Here is a 16,478-nt window from a genome sequence, read left to right on the forward strand (position 1 = left end):
GGGGTTTAAAAGTCAGAGTAGCTTACAATAAGAATTCATTAGAGTTTACTGAGTGGAGGAGTGAGGTGGTCATACTACTGCTTTAGAATGAATTGGAAAGAACACAGACTTGAGGCAGAGACCAACTATGAAGTTGCTGGTCCAGGCAAGGGGCAGCTAGATGGTACAGTGCATAGAGCACTGAGCCTGGAGTCAAAAAGACTTATCTTCACAAGTTCAAATCCAGCCTCAGATAGGTTGTGCAAATCACTTAACTTTATTTGTCTCAGTTTCTCCATTTATGAGGGAAAAGAAAATGGCAAATCACTCCAGTATCATTACCAAGAAAACATCAAACAGGGTCATGAAGAGTTGGTCACAGATTGACATGACTAAACAACAACAGTCTAGGCAAAATGGGGTCAGGTTCTGCTCTAGAGTGGTGATCATGTGAAAAGAGAGAAGGGGAAAGAAGTGAGAGACAAAAGAGAGATTGGGACAGTAGGAAGAAAATCTGTCAACTGATTAGATAAGTTGGGTGAGTAAGAGGATTCAAGGACAAAAGTGATGTTTGAGAACTTGGGTGATTAGATGGCAGTATGATCCATAAAATAAAGAAGATTGGAAAAAAGTGGGTGGTTTAGGGGAAACAATGAGTTCAGTTTTAGACAGGACGTTGAAATGCCCTTGGGACATGTAGTTCAAACTATCCAACAGGTAGTTGGAGTTCCACAATTAGAGCTTTGGAGAAAAACAATAATATGTATATAAGATATGCATTTAAAAGTGATTTGCAAATAAATGATAATTAATTACCCACAGAAGCTTATGAAAGTGCAGAGAAATAATAAAACAAGTCCCAAAACAGAGACAGTTATGGAGTGTGATATGAATGATAAAACAAAGGAGACTGAAAAGGCTAGACCAAAAGGCTAGGGGAATAAAGGAAGGACAAGGTCACCAAAAAAACAAAAAACAGAGAAGTAAGAGTACCAGAAAGATAGATGGTCAACAGTGTGAACTGTTGTAGCAAACTTAAAAATAATGAGAAGTGAGAAAAGGTTAATATTTTGGTCACTTAAGAGGTCACTGGTAACATTGAATAAGACAGTTTCATTTGAGAGATGCGGTCAGAAGCAACAGTGCAAAGAATAGAGAAGTGAAAGAAGAGAGTAAATGGAAGCAATAAACATAGTTTTGTTTTGTAAGAGATTGGCTGTGAAAGGGAGGACCGACATAGGACAATAATTTAACTGATGGTAGGGTTTTGTTTTGTTTTGTTGTTTCCTTCAGGAAGGAAAACACCTGTGTTGTAGGCAGCCAGGAAGGAATCAGCATGTAGGGAGAGATTAAGAGAAGACTGAAAAGTAAGGCTGTGTACATAAATAAGCATACACAAAATATATGCAAAATAAGAACAACACACTGAGTAGGAGAAAGAAAATATAGTCTAAAAGCCTTTGTACAAATATTATAAGTGTAGAATCATAAGAAGACACCGTATGTAGCAAATCTTTGCATTAAGCATCTCATCCTAGGTCTGATATGCAAAATCTATAGAAAACTGACAACCATAAGATTAAAAGCCATTGCTCAATAAGCAAATAGTCAAGTGACATGAATGGTTTAACAGAAATATCAGTAACAAGATGAAAAAAAGTTCAAGATCACCAATGATAACAGAAATGCAAACTAAAATAACCTTGGGTTATCTCCTTACACCCATCAACTTAGCAAAGATAGCAATATACCTGAAAAGTCGGTGTTGGAGGAGCTATGGGAAAAAGACATACTGATGACGATCTGTTGATGGTGTAATTCTGAATTGATTCAACCAATTTGGAAACTATGGGGAAAAGTTGCCAAATTTTTCGTACACTTTGATCCAGGGATTTTTCCCTGAAAAAGTTTTTGACAAGAAAATTCCCATCTATGTCCATAACAATATTGTGATAGCAATCAAAAAATACCATGGGATATTAAGGTAAAAGAATATTACCTTGCTGCTAGAAATGACAAATGACAAAATTATGACTTAAAACATAAGAGTTGTATGAAGTGAAGCTGAAGAAAGAAGAATTAAGAAAACATTACACAGAGGAATTACAAGAGTGTAAATAAAGTCGCCGGTGAGAGGCAATGCACCTCACTCAGCGGTCACAGTAACACACGGTCAAAGTTAACCTCCCGTGAACTATGAAGAGATTGTTTTGCATTAAGCACTTTGTGGAGTGGTGTCAAAAAAATGCATCCAGTTATTATTCGTTTTTAAGGCAGCTGAGTCAAAGGATGAAATTTCAAGCCTGCGATTCTGCCTCCTAATCCCTGAGCGATGTTCTCTGGGCTCCGCTGCCTCACCGTTAAATGAAGCAGGTGGCCCAGGTACTTTGCAACTTTGAAGGACTTGGATACACAAGGGATACAATTTTGAGACATAAAAAGATACAGATTTCAAGAAGTATCTTTTCTGTCTACAACTTAACCTTCCTTGACCCTGACTTATTTATAAACCTCCCACTTCTCACGCCAACCCACCTTCCCGTCCTTTCCTGCAGCTGAATCTCCACGCTGGACAGCAGAATACCTCAGTAACATCTTTGGGGGGGGGGGGCGGGTGTAGTTTAAAGAGAAGCAGAGAGATAAATCGATTTTCTAAATCACTTTTGGTTCAAAGAAATGTCAAAAATCGAAACAAAAAGTGCAAACTGAAAAAAGCCTAAGTAGGTGGACAAAAAGGGAATCCACAGGTAAGCCATCTGGGGAGTGGGGGAGGGGCGAGAACGAGCCGGGAGGAGTTCGTAAACCAGGGCAGAGAATTTCTTAGGATTTACTGGGGGCGGGCGGAACGAAGGAGGGCGTGGCGGTGCCGGGAAGAGGCGCGGAGGAAGCCGCGGCTCTTTAAATTCGTGGGGCGCGGGCGGAGGCTCCCAAGCCGACGGCTTCACGAACTGAGCTTAAGCCAGGCCCACCACGCTCGGGGCCGGGACTTAAATAGGCTCCTCCCTCCCTTGCCCCCTCCATCTCCGCAGTTTCCTCCCCATCCTGGCCCTCCGTAGCCCCAGCGCGCTCTCACCTGGGGGAGGCCGCCAGAGTGGCTCCTCCCAGGGCTGCCCTGGGGCCCCCATGCCCTGCAGAGGGGATACGACCGAAGCCAGCGACCCGAAGCGGCTCGGACCGCAGTGAGGCAACTGTACAAACCCATCCGGCCCTACCGCCGCCAGCACGTGCAGCTAACTGGCCCACGGTCCCCTGGCCCAGGCCCTTCCCTCAATCCCTCGCTCAGCCAATCAGGGGCCTGATCTCTGCCCGGGCGGAGTAGGTGCCGCAAGCCATGCCGGGAGTAGTAGTTCTTTCTTCTATCCCGGTTCTTTTTGTCCTGCGTTTCCCGGCAAAGCCCAGGGCTGGAAAGACACCGAGGTCATTTGCCGGATGAGGCTGAATTGTGGACCCCATTGGATCTTACAGACACGTGGTCCCTGCCTAAGCTGGCCACAAAATGAAAGGAGTTTGTGTGACGACTTGGGAGGACTGGATCCCCTTAAGAGCTGAAAAATACCATAGAGATCGTCAAGTCGAACCTCGTCCCCTCATTTTGCAGATGAGGAAAGGAGCCCGAAGTGATAATAAATAGCGAGTAACATTTATATAGTAAATTAAGGTTTGCACTGTGCTTCACATGTTATCTTATTTGAGCCCTACAACAGCGCCAGGAGGTAAGTCCTATCCTATCAATCAAGCATTTATTATTATTATTCGAGGATATATGTCAAGGAAGTGAGGCTGACAGAGGTTAAGTGCGGTGTCCAGGTCACATGATAAGTGTCTCAAGCCTTCCTGACTCAAATCCAGTTCCACTTAGCGGCTTTGCCCTCAAGAAAATCACATACGTAGTAACTGGCAATTGATAGGGTTCAGACTCTGGGAACCTCCCTGAACTCCCCTTTGGATCTTCCCACTTAATCTGGCCTTTCATATTCAAAGACCTAGCCTGGCCTTCCATTATCTGTTACCCCCTGGATTGCCCCACCTGCTTCCCACTCAAACCCTCCAGTGTCTGATATCTCCTGATTGCCTCCAGCTGTCTCCAACCCTTGGCCAATTACCCCCTCCTTGGACTTCTCCTTAAGACCCCCCCAAATCCCTCCTCTCTTCACCCTAGACCACCAGACCACCCCCAGATCCCTCCAACAGTCTTTTCTATATTTAAATTCCATTTCACCTCCATGAAGGCACTCAGATTCAATCCAGCTGAGATTCTATCTGGCTGCTTGTGAATACAAGCATTACAAATGCTTTGACTCCTTAAAAGTCAACTCAATATGGCGAATCTTTAATAAACTTTGTTTTTCTTTGGCTTCAAGAAGGTTGAGTCAAATTCATTTGAGCAAGACCCTGCGTGTTGGTATTTTAGGGTCCCCAGCACTCCTAAACCTCTAGAGCAACAATGGGATTTAAATCCAGGTTTTTGTTTTTTTTATTTTGTTTCAGTTCCAAATCAAGGGCTCTTTTCATGACACTGAGCTACTGCTTGTGCTAGTTTTCAAAGTCTTGTTTCCTGGTTCAAGTCCAGGTAAGTTACAAATAAAAAGTAGAAAAACATACAATGAAGTAATAATCCAAAGACACTTATTAAGGACCTACTATGTGCCAGACTGTTCTAATCACTAAAGTATACAAAGAAAGGCAAAAGACCGTTCCTGATCTAAAGGGGCTCACAGTCTAATGGGGAGATACCAAACAACTATGTACAAAAAAAGCTATAATCAGGATAAATTGGAAATAATCAACAAACAGAATGCAGTAGAAGTAAGGGGGAAAGGGGGATTGAGAACAGATTCCTCTAGGTGAGATATTGCTGAGACTTGAAGCAAAGTGATAGAGAGGAAGAAAAAGAGCATTCCAGGCTTATAGGACAACCACTGAAAATACCTAGAGTCAGGTGAAGTGCAATAAAGCAAGTATACCCCTCACAGGGTATTTGAGGGGTGGGAACGGGAATCCTATGGAAGTTTTTTTTGTTGGGTCCAGGGATTTTATCATTGTGAGGAGCTTTTGTTGGTAGCTACATAAGTAGCTACTTTAGTGTACCTGTATTAAACCATTTGGTAAATTAATACTAAATTAATTTAGTTATTTGGTAAAATAAATACCTTTCTTTAACCTTTTGGTAAATTAATAAATACAGATTGCAACCCATTTGCAATTTATAGATTTTGCCTTAAGACGCTGAGAGGTTAAGTAAATTCAACACTTGACTCAACTGGTTGGGTTCTGTACCCATCATATCATTCTGTCTCTCCCTTGGCTAGTTAAAAAGGGAATGAGTATGAAAAACATTAAGATTTGGGGAGGGGAATGGAGAAGAATAAAGAAATAAGGAAAGGAATAAGTATTTATTAAGTACCTACCGCATTGAGTGCTTTACAAATATTATCTTGATCCTCACAACAACCTTGGGTGATAAGTATTACTATTATACCCACTTTACAGAAGAGGAAACTGAGGTAGACAGAGGTAAAGTGGCTTGCCCAAGATCATATGGCTAGTATGTTGTCTGAGGGTAGATTTGAGCTCAGGTCTTCTGACTCTCAAAACCACTAATTTATCCATGTGCTAGAAGGCTGCTTTTTGCCCACCAGTCTCCTCTCCCAAACCCTGAATTTAAAAGGACTTCAGAAGTTTAACAATGCTTGAGAAGTGATCATCTATCTGAAGTACATAGGATCACAGATCTGTCATTAAAAAGAAAGTTAAGGTCATCTTAAGCAATGCCGTCATGTTATAGAGAAGGAAGCTTGTACCAAGGGTAGTTGAATGCCCAACCCAAGATCACACAGGATCCTAACCCAAGTCCTCAAGACTCTTGGCAGGGCGCCTTATTGGTTTCATCCCATGAAAGCATCCTGTAAAGAGAGACCATTCCACTTTTGGATAACTCTATATTTGTTCATATAGCATGCCTAATCTTCCTCTGTTGTTGAGATCTTCCACCATATGATCTCAAATCTCATATACTTATTTAAAGAGACAAGGTATTATTTTAAAAGGATTGTCTATTTCATAGATACAATTTTTTGACTTATGATCTTTTAAGTGAACAATGAATCACTGACTTCCGGGGTCTCTGATTTAAGCCATTGAAAGGTATAGGAGACAGGAGGCTGAAGCCAAAGAATAAAGATCCTGGCAAGGGAATAAGGAAAAAATAGCAGGGAGTTGGGAACCAAGATGGCAGAGTAAAGGCAGGGACTCACCTGAGCTCTCCCTAAGCCCCTCCAAATACCTTTAAAAATGACTCAATAAATTCTACAGCAGCAGAACCCACAAAAAGGAGTGAAACAAATTTCCAGCCCAAGACAACTTGGAAGGTCAGCATGAAAGAACTGTTGAACCTGATGAGAGTGGAGCACAATCCAACACAGGTCAGACCAGCACAGCCCTAGCCCCAGAAAACCAGGAGCAGACCTTGGGAGCCACTCAATCAGCAATGGCAATAGCAGTGGCTGCTTCCAGAACTCTCAACCTGCAGACGGTAAAGGGGTCAAACAAATGGTCAGAAGGAGATTACAGAGTTCTAATCAGTAGCACTGAGGCAGAATTCTGTTGTTTTGCCCATACCTGGATCTGGGCTGAAGTCCTGGGTGGCAGTCCCAGGATGAAGAAGAGCGTTAACGTAGCAAAACTTGTGGCAGCAGTAGAGCAGCTATGCTCCTCACAGCTCAAGGGTAGAGAAGATTGCTTGTGGTGCCTTGCAGGCCAGGAGAGTAGTACAGCTCTCCTTAGATCATACCACTCTGGAAGAACTGAAAATTTACAAGTCCCTAGAAGTATCTCTAAAATCAGCTGCAAAAAATCCCTAAAGCTTGGGACAGTGCACCCTCCACACTGGAAGTAGAGTCCTTCTTTAACAAAGAGTTAAAAGTCAACTAATAGGCTGGGGCAAATGAGCAAACAACAGAAAAAAACCTCTGACTATAGAAAGTTACTATGGTGACAAAAAAGATCAAAACACACACTCAGAAAAAGACAAAGTCAAATCTCCAAGAAAAATATGAATTGGTCTCAGGCCATGGAAGAGCTCAAAAAGAATTTTGAAAATCAAGTAAGAGAGCTAGAAATAAATTGGGAAGAGAAATGAGAGTGATGCATGAAAATCATGAAAAATGAGTAAACAGCTTGGTAAAGGAGACACAAAAAGTTACTGAAGAGAATAACACCTTAAAAAACAGACTAGGCCAAATGGTAAAAAACCAATGAGGATAAGAATGCCTTAAAAAGCAGAACTAACCAAATGGAAAAGGAGATACAAAAGCTCACTGAGGAAAATAATTCCTTAAAAATTAGAATGGAGCAAATGGAAACTAATAGTTTTATGAGAAGTCAAGAAACAATAAAACAAAACCAAAAGAATGAAAAAATATAAGACATTGTGAACTATCTTATTGGAAAAACAGCTGACCTGGAAAATAGATCTAGGAGAGAAAATTTTAAAATGAATGGACTACCTGAAAGCCATGATCAAAAAAAGAGCCTACACATCATCTTTCAAGAAATTATCAAGGAAAATTGCCCTGATATTCTAGAACCAGAGGGTAAAATAGAAATGGAAAGAATCCACCACTCACCTCCTGAAAGAGATCTCAAAATTAAAACTGCCAGGAATATTATAGCCAAATTCCAGAGTTCTCAGATCAAGGAGAAAATATTGCAAGTAACCAGAAAGAAACAATTCACATATCATGGAGCCACAGTCAGGATAACACAAGATTTAGCAGTTTCTACATTAAAGGATCAGGGGGACTTGGAATATGATATTTTGGAGGTCAAAGGAGCTAGAATTACAACCAAGAATCACCTACCCAGCAAAACTGAGTCTAGTCTTTCAGGGGAAAACATGGACATTCAATGAGATGGAAGACTTTAAAGCATTCTTGATGCAAAGACCAGAGCTGAATAGAAAATATGACTTTCAAATACAGGACTCAAGAGAAGCATAAAAAGGTGAGCAGGAAAGAGAAATCATAAGGGAGTTAATAAGTTTAAATTGTTTGCATTCCTACATAGAAAGATCTGTAACTCATAAGACCTTTCTCATTAATAGGGTAGGTAAAGGGGGTATATATAGACACAGGGCACAGGTATAAGTTGAATATGAAGAGACAATATCTAAAAAATAAAATTAAGGTATGAGAGAGGAATGTAGTGGGAAAAAGAGAAAGGGGGAGGTAGAATGGGGTAAAGTTTGTCACATAAAAGAATCAAGAGAAAGCTTTTACGGTGGAGAGGAAGAGGGGGGCATTGAGGGGGAGTGAGTGAACCTTACTCTCATCAGAATTGACTCAAAGAGGTAATAACATATACATCTAATTGGGTACAGAAATCAGTCTTACCCTACAGGAAAGTTGGAGGGAAGGAGATAACAAAAAGAGGGTAGAAGGGGGAAGGGAAGCAAAACACTTTTGAGGAGGGATGGGGGAAAGGAGAGAGAGAACAGAATAAACAGAGAGGAACAGAATAGGCTGAAGGGAAATACAATTAGCAATAGTAACTAGCAAAAACATTTTGAAGCAAGTTTCTCTGACAAAGGCCTCATTTCTCAAACAAGAACTAATGGTGTATGAATACAGATTGAAGCATACTTTTAAATTTTCTTTATTTTTCTTGAGTTTTTTTCCTTGTCTATGTTTTCTTTCACAACATGACTATTATGGATATATTTTGCATGACTACATATGTATAGCCTATATCGAATTGCTTGCCTTCTCAGTTGGACCAGGGAAGGGGAGGGGAGGAGGAGAAAGAAGTAAGAAGGGAGAGAATTCGGAACTCAAAGTTTTAAAAACAACTGTTCAAAATTATTTTTACCTGTAACTGGGGGAAAATAAGATATTAAATAAAAATAAAAAGAATAAACGAAAAAAAGAAAGAAATAGGGGGTCAAAAGCAGCTTGAGTCCAACTTTTAGAACAGTTCATTGGAAGCAGACTATATGATTCCTGATAAGTTTTAGAAGGCTCAAAGAATTTGCACAAGCTTCTAGTTCCAGATGTTGCTCTTCAGCACCCCCTAGAGCTTACAACAAATGAAGTCTCAAAGGTACCTGTTGGTTTTTTCTTTATTGGTTTGGTTTGGTTTGATTTTCTATTGGCTTTCATTTGAGAAAGAAAACCAAAAAAGAAAAAGAGATTTTTGCAGCCACTTTGTTGATTCAAAGACAGGAGGATCTCAGTGAATGAAAAGGTGGCAAAATGTGTTTGCCTTAATTAAAGAATCAAACCAAGTTGCATGCTATAAATTGCTCTGATTGGACAGTGCAGCATTCTGGACCTGTAGTACTCAGAGAGCCAAAGTAATAAGCGTTGCAGTTCTCTGGCTTCAAGTGAATTGCTTTTCAAATTAAGTTGTTATTCAGTCATTTTTCAGTTGTGTCTGACTCTTCCTGATGCCATTTGATGTTTTCTTGGCAAAGATACTGGAGTGATTTGCCATTTCAGCCAGGGCTGCCTTCTCCAGCTCATTTGCCATTTCCTTCTCCAACTCATTTTACAGACAAGGAAACTGAGGCAAACCAGGTTGAGTGACTTGCGCAGGGTCACAGGTTGGGTCACAGTATCTGAGGCTGGATTTGAACTCAGAAAGGTAAGTTTTCCTGACACTCTATCCACTGTACCACTTAGCTACCCCTCCAAATTAAGAGGTAATCACCTTGTTAAAGGTGCAAATTGATTTCAAGAAAAGGAAGGCAGGAAGGAAGAGAAGGAAGGAAGGAAGGAAGGAAGGAAGGAAGGAAGGAAGGAAGGAAGGAAGGAAGGAAGGAAGGAAGGAAGGAAGGAAGGAAGGAAGGAAAGAAGAGAAAGAAAGAAAAAGAGAAAAAAAGAATTAAAAGAAAAGAAAAAAATTTGCCCAGGTGGTGAGTAGTAAACAGCAGAAAAACACTAAGCAGCTAAGTGACTGCATCATGGTTCAGATGTTCCTGAAAGGGTCAATGACATCAAAGTCTACAATCCAAAGTGTGAGTATTCCCTGAGGATATGGGTTTTTTCTCCCTCAATTGCTTCCCTGCCAGATGTCTATAAGCATCTCTTCTTCTCCACAGATACTAAGTACATTGGTAGGAAAGTGTGGTCCAGATTTATTTCTGGATTATAATCAGGCTATGCTGGTAAACATTTAAGAGCCAGTTCTCAAAAAAAAAAGAAAGAAAAGAAAGAAAAATATACCTGTAACATATTTAAATTTAATCTATGTTATTAATATTTTCTCCATTGCTTTCTTAAATCTAGACTCTAGACAATCAACAAAAGAGTAAATCAGCCTCTAAGTTTGTAGTGTTTGCCAACTTCCGTGGTATAAATGGTTACACTGAAAATTTAACAATTATCTTTTGAGAAGTGGTACAGGCTGACTCCAGCATACCCCTGATTATAATGCATTGTATTATCCACAAAATTGCTTTAATATATGAATACCTTGATGTTATTATTATTTCATATGTTTTATGGCTAAGTAGTTATGTTTGAGATCAAATGTGTCATGATCATGAATGGCATGGTTTGTGTAAATGAAAACACATGAGTGGAGGCTCAGGAGCTAAGATGGTGTATGAGAGTACAGTATTCCCCACTAAGGTTATCTCAAAACCCTGAGGAAAATTGAGTGTAACCACATGATAGTAGTCCTTCTCTGGGAATCTAGATGTATCAGTGAGAAAGCAGATTACAATAAATAAGTCAGTCCAGAGAGGAAGAGGCATCTACACACCCACATGAGAGTTGTGAGGCCCTCTACTATAGTGAGTGTAACACCAGCATGAGTGTTACGCTAGCCTGGCTCTGACACTTATTAGCTGTGGGACTGTGGCAAGTCATTGGTTTCCTCAACTATAAAATAAAGACAATTATATTTACCCTATTCATCCTCACAGGGTTATTGTGAAGAAAATATTTTATTAAAGTGCCATAGAAATGTGAGTTTTTAATTATTGTTATTGTAAATGTTCTTTGAGATCAAGGACCATGTCTTGTTCATGACTAGTGATAGTGCCTTACACATAACGGACAGTCAGTGGTTATTTGTTGATTGAGAGATGAGTTGAGAACATTACCTACATAACTGAGGGATTATTCAGAGTTCAGCTGTGTATTTGCCTGAATTCTCTGGAAAATTCCTTCAGTTCTTCATTTCACTTTGACAGTAGAATTCAGTCTCTTGTCAATAGGGAACTCTGTGTATGTGATTAAACATTGGGCACCATTTGTGGCAGAGATTGCATGTGATATGTATGCATAGCCTTTGTGTAGATAAATCACTTTCTCCCCAGACAAACACCTAAAACCTGATAGATTGTATCCTAACCTCTTATTAAATGATGGGGCCTCCCATTTGTGTTAAGTGGTCCACAGTTTGAGATCTGTCCAATATTAACCAAAATATTTATACCATTACTCTAGTAGCAAAGAACTGGAAATAGTGAGTGCCCATTGACCAGACAATGGCTGAAAAAGCTATGACATGAATATTATGGAATATTACTTTGTAATAAACAATGATTAAGCAAATACTACTACTGTGAGTTCATGAAACATAGGAAAATGTTTGAAATGATGCAGAGTGAAAAAAAAAGGTAGAACCAAAAGAACGAAATTTGCTAGATTCTAGAGCATCTTGAATGCTTGGCTAATATAATTTGATACTATGCAGTGGAAAGAGGATTGGATGAGTTTAAATATTGGCTCTGTGGAGAGGTTTTGAACCTCTTTTACCAAACTATTAATTTATAATTTTCATAATTTCATAGTTTGCTTGCCCTTAGTTCTTTTCCCAGTTTTCCCTCTACCACTCTTATTTGATTTTTTAAATTATTTTTTGCTCTTTCTTTAGCACTTTTAGGAATTCTTTTGGAGCTTATATCCATTCTGTGTTTTTCTTTGAGGCTTCACTTATAGCTATTTTGCTTTGTCTTCTGAGTTTATGTCTTGAGCTTCCTTGTCACCACAATTGGTTTTTATGATAAGGTTCTTTTTTGTTGCTACTTGCTCATTCTTCCAGCCTATTTATGGACTTTGAATTTTGTGTTAAAATTGGGCTCTACTTGCCTGAGGGTTAGGTATTAGGTACTGTCTTGAGCTTCAGGTTTTTGTTTGTTTGTTTTGCATTGCTGTTTTCATACCTAATTCTGGAGACTGGTAAATTTTTGGTGCTTTCCAAGGTGGTGTGATCTGGGGAGAGATGTGGTCATTGAGCTCTGGTCCTTACCCAGGAAGAGTTCCAGCTCCCTTATAGCTGTAAGCACCAGCACTCTTCTCTGGAACTGTGACCTGGAACTGAGTAATGGGTGAGGGAACTGTCAAACAATGCTCAGTCCAATGCTTGCATAGGGCTAATATGTAATCCCCTATGGTCTCTTTTGGACCTGACAATCTCTGGACTGAGCTCCCAAAGCTGCTACTGCTATCACAGTTACCTCACATGACCCAAAGGTCATGTTGCTGCAGTATGTGCTCCAGGTCAACCCCCACCTCAGTGTCACAGAACCTACCTTCCAACCTCCTAAATTGTCTGAAGCTGGAAAAATGTCTTATCCTAACCTTTTGTTGGCTCTGCAGTTCCAGAATTCAATTTGAGGTGTTATGTAAAGTTGTTTGGAGGAGAATATTGGAATAAATTGACTATAAAGCTTCCTCTCCTCTGCCATCTTGACTCCATCTTCCTGCCACCTTTGGAATCTTAAGCAAATAACTTAACCTCTCCATGTCTAATTTTTCTTATCTATAAAATGAGAGGATTAGACTAGAGGGCTTCTAAGTTTTCTCCCAATTCTAGAGCTATAAACCTATGAATATGATGCCATTAAAGATTTCTAAAATAATAATAATTGACATTATTATAGCAAATTAGAGATTGCATAGCTTTACAGACTTTACATACATATCTCATTTGGGCCTCACAACAATGAGGTATCTACTATAAGTATTATCATCCTCATTTTACATATGAGAAAAAATTCTCAGAGAGATTAAATGGCTTGTAGGCACATAGCTATTAAGTATGAGAGGCAGGGTTTGAACCTACATCTTCCTGATTCCAAGTCCAACACTATCCACTGCACCATATGGCCTCTTTTACCACTGCATCAGATGAAGGGAAAGACTCTTAGAGCTGTGCTTTTGAAAATTAATCTGGTGATAAAGCGTAAAATGGATGGGATAGATGAGAGAATGAAGTCAGGAAGGTTAATTAAGAGTTGACCTAGTATAATGAAAAGAATTCTGGACTGGGAGTCAAGAGACATGGATCTAAGTTCAGCTTTTATATTATTAGCTGTGTGACCTTATGAATGTCATTTCATGTCTCTAGGTTTCAATTTTCTCATTTGTAAAATTCACAGGTTGAACTAGATAGTTTCTGAGCTTCCTTCCTGCTCTAGAATCCTATGATTCTCAAGGCTGTTATAATGGTCTAGGACTCAGGGGTGGGAAATCTGCAGCTTTGAGGCCATATGTGGCCTTCTAGGTCCTTGGGTGCAGCCTTTTGACTGAGTCCAAGTTTTGCAAAACAAATCCTTTTATTAAGGGGATTTTTTCTGTAAAGTTTGGATTCAGTCAAAGGGCTGCACTTGAGGACCTAGAGGGCCACATGTGGCCTCCAGATCACAGCTCCCCACCCCTGGTAGGTATTACAAGGTGATATTTTTAAATACATATAAGGATATAATTATTAAAAAGGCACTAAGTAACTATGCACAGATTATAGAACTAGAAAACAATAGTATTAAGTTGCAGCAAGAGAATCTGAAATTTATCATAAGGAAAGACTTTCTATCAATAAAATGGGTAAACACTAGAACAGTCTAACAGAGACATGTCTATTCTTTAATCATTTTAAGAATGGGGTCAACAATCATCTGTTCTGGTGTAGAATCTTATTAGAGTTCTTGAAATCATAGATCTGGAGATAACATAGATCTCAGAAGATGATTTGACCAATACTTTATTTCATTCATGAGAGGTTGGGATCCAGAGTAGTTCAATGACTTACTCAATGTCACACAAGGAGTAAACAGCAGAGCCAAATCTTCTGAATACTTCTGTGTATCATTTTTTCTACCATATAAATTGTAAAGGAAGTCAGAGATCACTTAGTCCATTCCTACTTGAAGTTGGAATTCTTTCTAAGACATTCATGAAAGATGATTATATTTTTCCCCATTCCCTCTAGCTGCTAGTACTTTCCTTCCCAAAACTATTTTGTTTTCATTTTATGTATGTTCTGTATACACTGTCTCGTGCGTTAGACTATAAGCTTCTTGAGGGCAGGTACTAATTCATCTTTGTGTTTGTATGTACTTAGTACCATGCTTGGAATGTAGTTGAGTGCTCAAGAAATGCTTTTGGATTGACTAATTGATTACCAAGCCTTTAACTGAAGACCTCCAATGATTACCTAGTGAAAAATGCAATGGATTTTGAATTAGAACACCTATAGAACTAGGTTTTGGTCCTAGTTCTATAAGTTACTACTTGTATGACCTTGCTTAAACTTTCTAAACCTCAGTTTCAGTGTCTATAAAATGGAGGAAAATATGTGCATTATCTGCCCCAGTTTTATTATAAGGAAAACATTTCATAAACTACAAAGCACCATGTACAAATAAGCGGATTATCAGTTCTCAGAGCAGTCAATTCCATTTGTGGACAGCTATGATGTTAGAATGTTTTCCCTTATGTTGATCTTTGAAATTTGCTTCTCTGAAACATGTACCCACTGGACCTCATTCCAGGTCCAAGCCAAAGAGACTTTGAGAGCTTAAGAGCAAGGACTTGAATTCAAGTCTTTCTGGCTCTAGATCAGTCCCTTTTCTACTATATCATTCTGTCAGCGTCTCATTGTACACTTCTCCTCTGGACCTGAAGGAAACACAGGCTTTCTTGGGCCTTCTCTTATCAATTAGCAGGATTTTTCCCCCTGTGATATAATTTCAGTCATTCCCTTTACTTCTTCATTTCTCTAAACATGTTGCACTAGCCTCAGCATATACATACATTAGGTGACACACCAAGTAGGAGCAAGTGAGTTAACTTTCTTTTCCTATATAGGACCTGAGGATTTAGATCCTGAGGCATGACCACTTTGTAACACTAGGTGGCAGCAGCACCTCCTGTGCATAGCCACCTACAAGTACGCTAGAGACAGGCTCAGGATGATGACTTTATCCACCATCCCCCTCTGTCTTACTAATCACCAGAGGATGCCCAGTTAACTTGGGGTTTACTGGCTAGATTCCTTTTCCCTTTCCTTTTCCCTTTCCTTTTCCCAAACCTTAAACCGACTGCACTTTGAAGCCCATAGATTGGACAACACTAGGCTCCTGTCTTGGGGCCATTTTCTGAATCCTCCTGGCTTCAGAGTGATTAACAGTAGTAACTGTTGCTGTTTCCCTCCAACCCTGATGTAGTTGTTTTTCTTTGCCTCATTGAAGGGGCTATCCACTGACTACTTCTTAAACAGGCCTATTCACTGAATGGGCGTTACCTCACCCTAAGTAAGTACCTGAATAGACCTTGGCCTAAAGAGGCCAAGGTCTCCTATTACATCCTGGGAATTATTACATCTCCAGTCATCCTGATGAATATCTGGTCACTGGATCCAGATGGCTTAGGAGGAAAAGTGAGGTTGGTGACCTTGCACAACCCTCCCTCACTCAAAACAAAGTCAAGTGAAAGTCATGTCATCATTTCTCTGATGGCATGATCTTCTTCAGGAATGAAGGACGAACACAACAGCAACAACAACTAATCACTTCCTTTCCACATTCTTCTTTTTGTCTTTTTATTCTAAAAGGGGAAGAAGGGGAATGAGTAGAGAGAAAAGGGTAAGAGGTGGGCTTCATTAGTACAAGACTCTTGAGCCTTAATAGCGAATTTATGAAACTCAGAATTGAGGAGGGAAGTTATCAGGGAGAGAAGGTAATAGAGAAGGAAGAAGTCTGTTCATCTGAATGGCTTTACCAGACCATAGGACAATCTCTATCCAATAGCCACCCCAATATCTAGCCCCACCAAAATAAAATAAAATTCAACAGGCATTCTGTGCTGAGATTCTACTGATCCATCTAACTTTGATGAAGGTGGAAAGTTGATGCTGTTTCCAAGAATGGGGTTTATTTTAAATAAATATGGGCCATGGAAGAAAGTCAAAGGATCAGCCTGAGCGAGGAATACTGGAACAGGAAGGAAACAGTTGCTCCCAGAGGGATCCATGGATTCCAGTCAAAGAAGAGAATCAGTGAGTACCAGAGAGCCCTCTGAGAGTTACCCTGTGGATCCTGAGTGAATTCTATACACAGTAAGTGGAACAACCCTGCCCACACAGAACTACTGTGCAGCCACCCTCAGATTAGTTTTTAGACACATAGCAACACTGAGGAAGGCAGGGTGGTATGATGGAGAGTTTGCTAAACTGAAAGGGGAAGTGTATACTATCTTGGCTCTTCCACTGTG

At 39.9% G+C, this 16,478-nt stretch overlaps 1 protein-coding gene and 1 long non-coding RNA gene across 2 annotated transcripts in view; one reads left to right on the forward strand and one right to left on the reverse strand.

The window, feature by feature from the left end:
- Positions 1-3,255, reverse strand: part of HDHD5 (haloacid dehalogenase like hydrolase domain containing 5) — a 28,508-nt gene extending 25,253 nt beyond the window's left edge. The window contains exon 1 of the mRNA XM_072650152.1: positions 3,053-3,255. Coding sequence (XP_072506253.1) covers positions 3,053-3,181 — 129 coding nt within the window. The 5' untranslated portion in view covers positions 3,182-3,255. The remainder of the gene's footprint in view (positions 1-3,052) is intronic.
- Positions 3,256-3,332: 77 nt separating this feature from the next.
- Positions 3,333-13,833, forward strand: LOC140530975 (uncharacterized). Its single transcript, XR_011976210.1, has 3 exons — positions 3,333-3,692; positions 4,468-4,549; positions 9,529-13,833. It is a non-coding gene; the product is annotated as an uncharacterized lncRNA (long non-coding RNA).
- The last annotated feature ends 2,645 nt before the right edge of the window (positions 13,834-16,478 follow it).

This window comes from Notamacropus eugenii, chromosome 3, assembly GCF_028372415.1.
Source record: "Notamacropus eugenii isolate mMacEug1 chromosome 3, mMacEug1.pri_v2, whole genome shotgun sequence".
NCBI lineage: Eukaryota > Metazoa > Chordata > Mammalia > Diprotodontia > Macropodidae > Notamacropus > Notamacropus eugenii.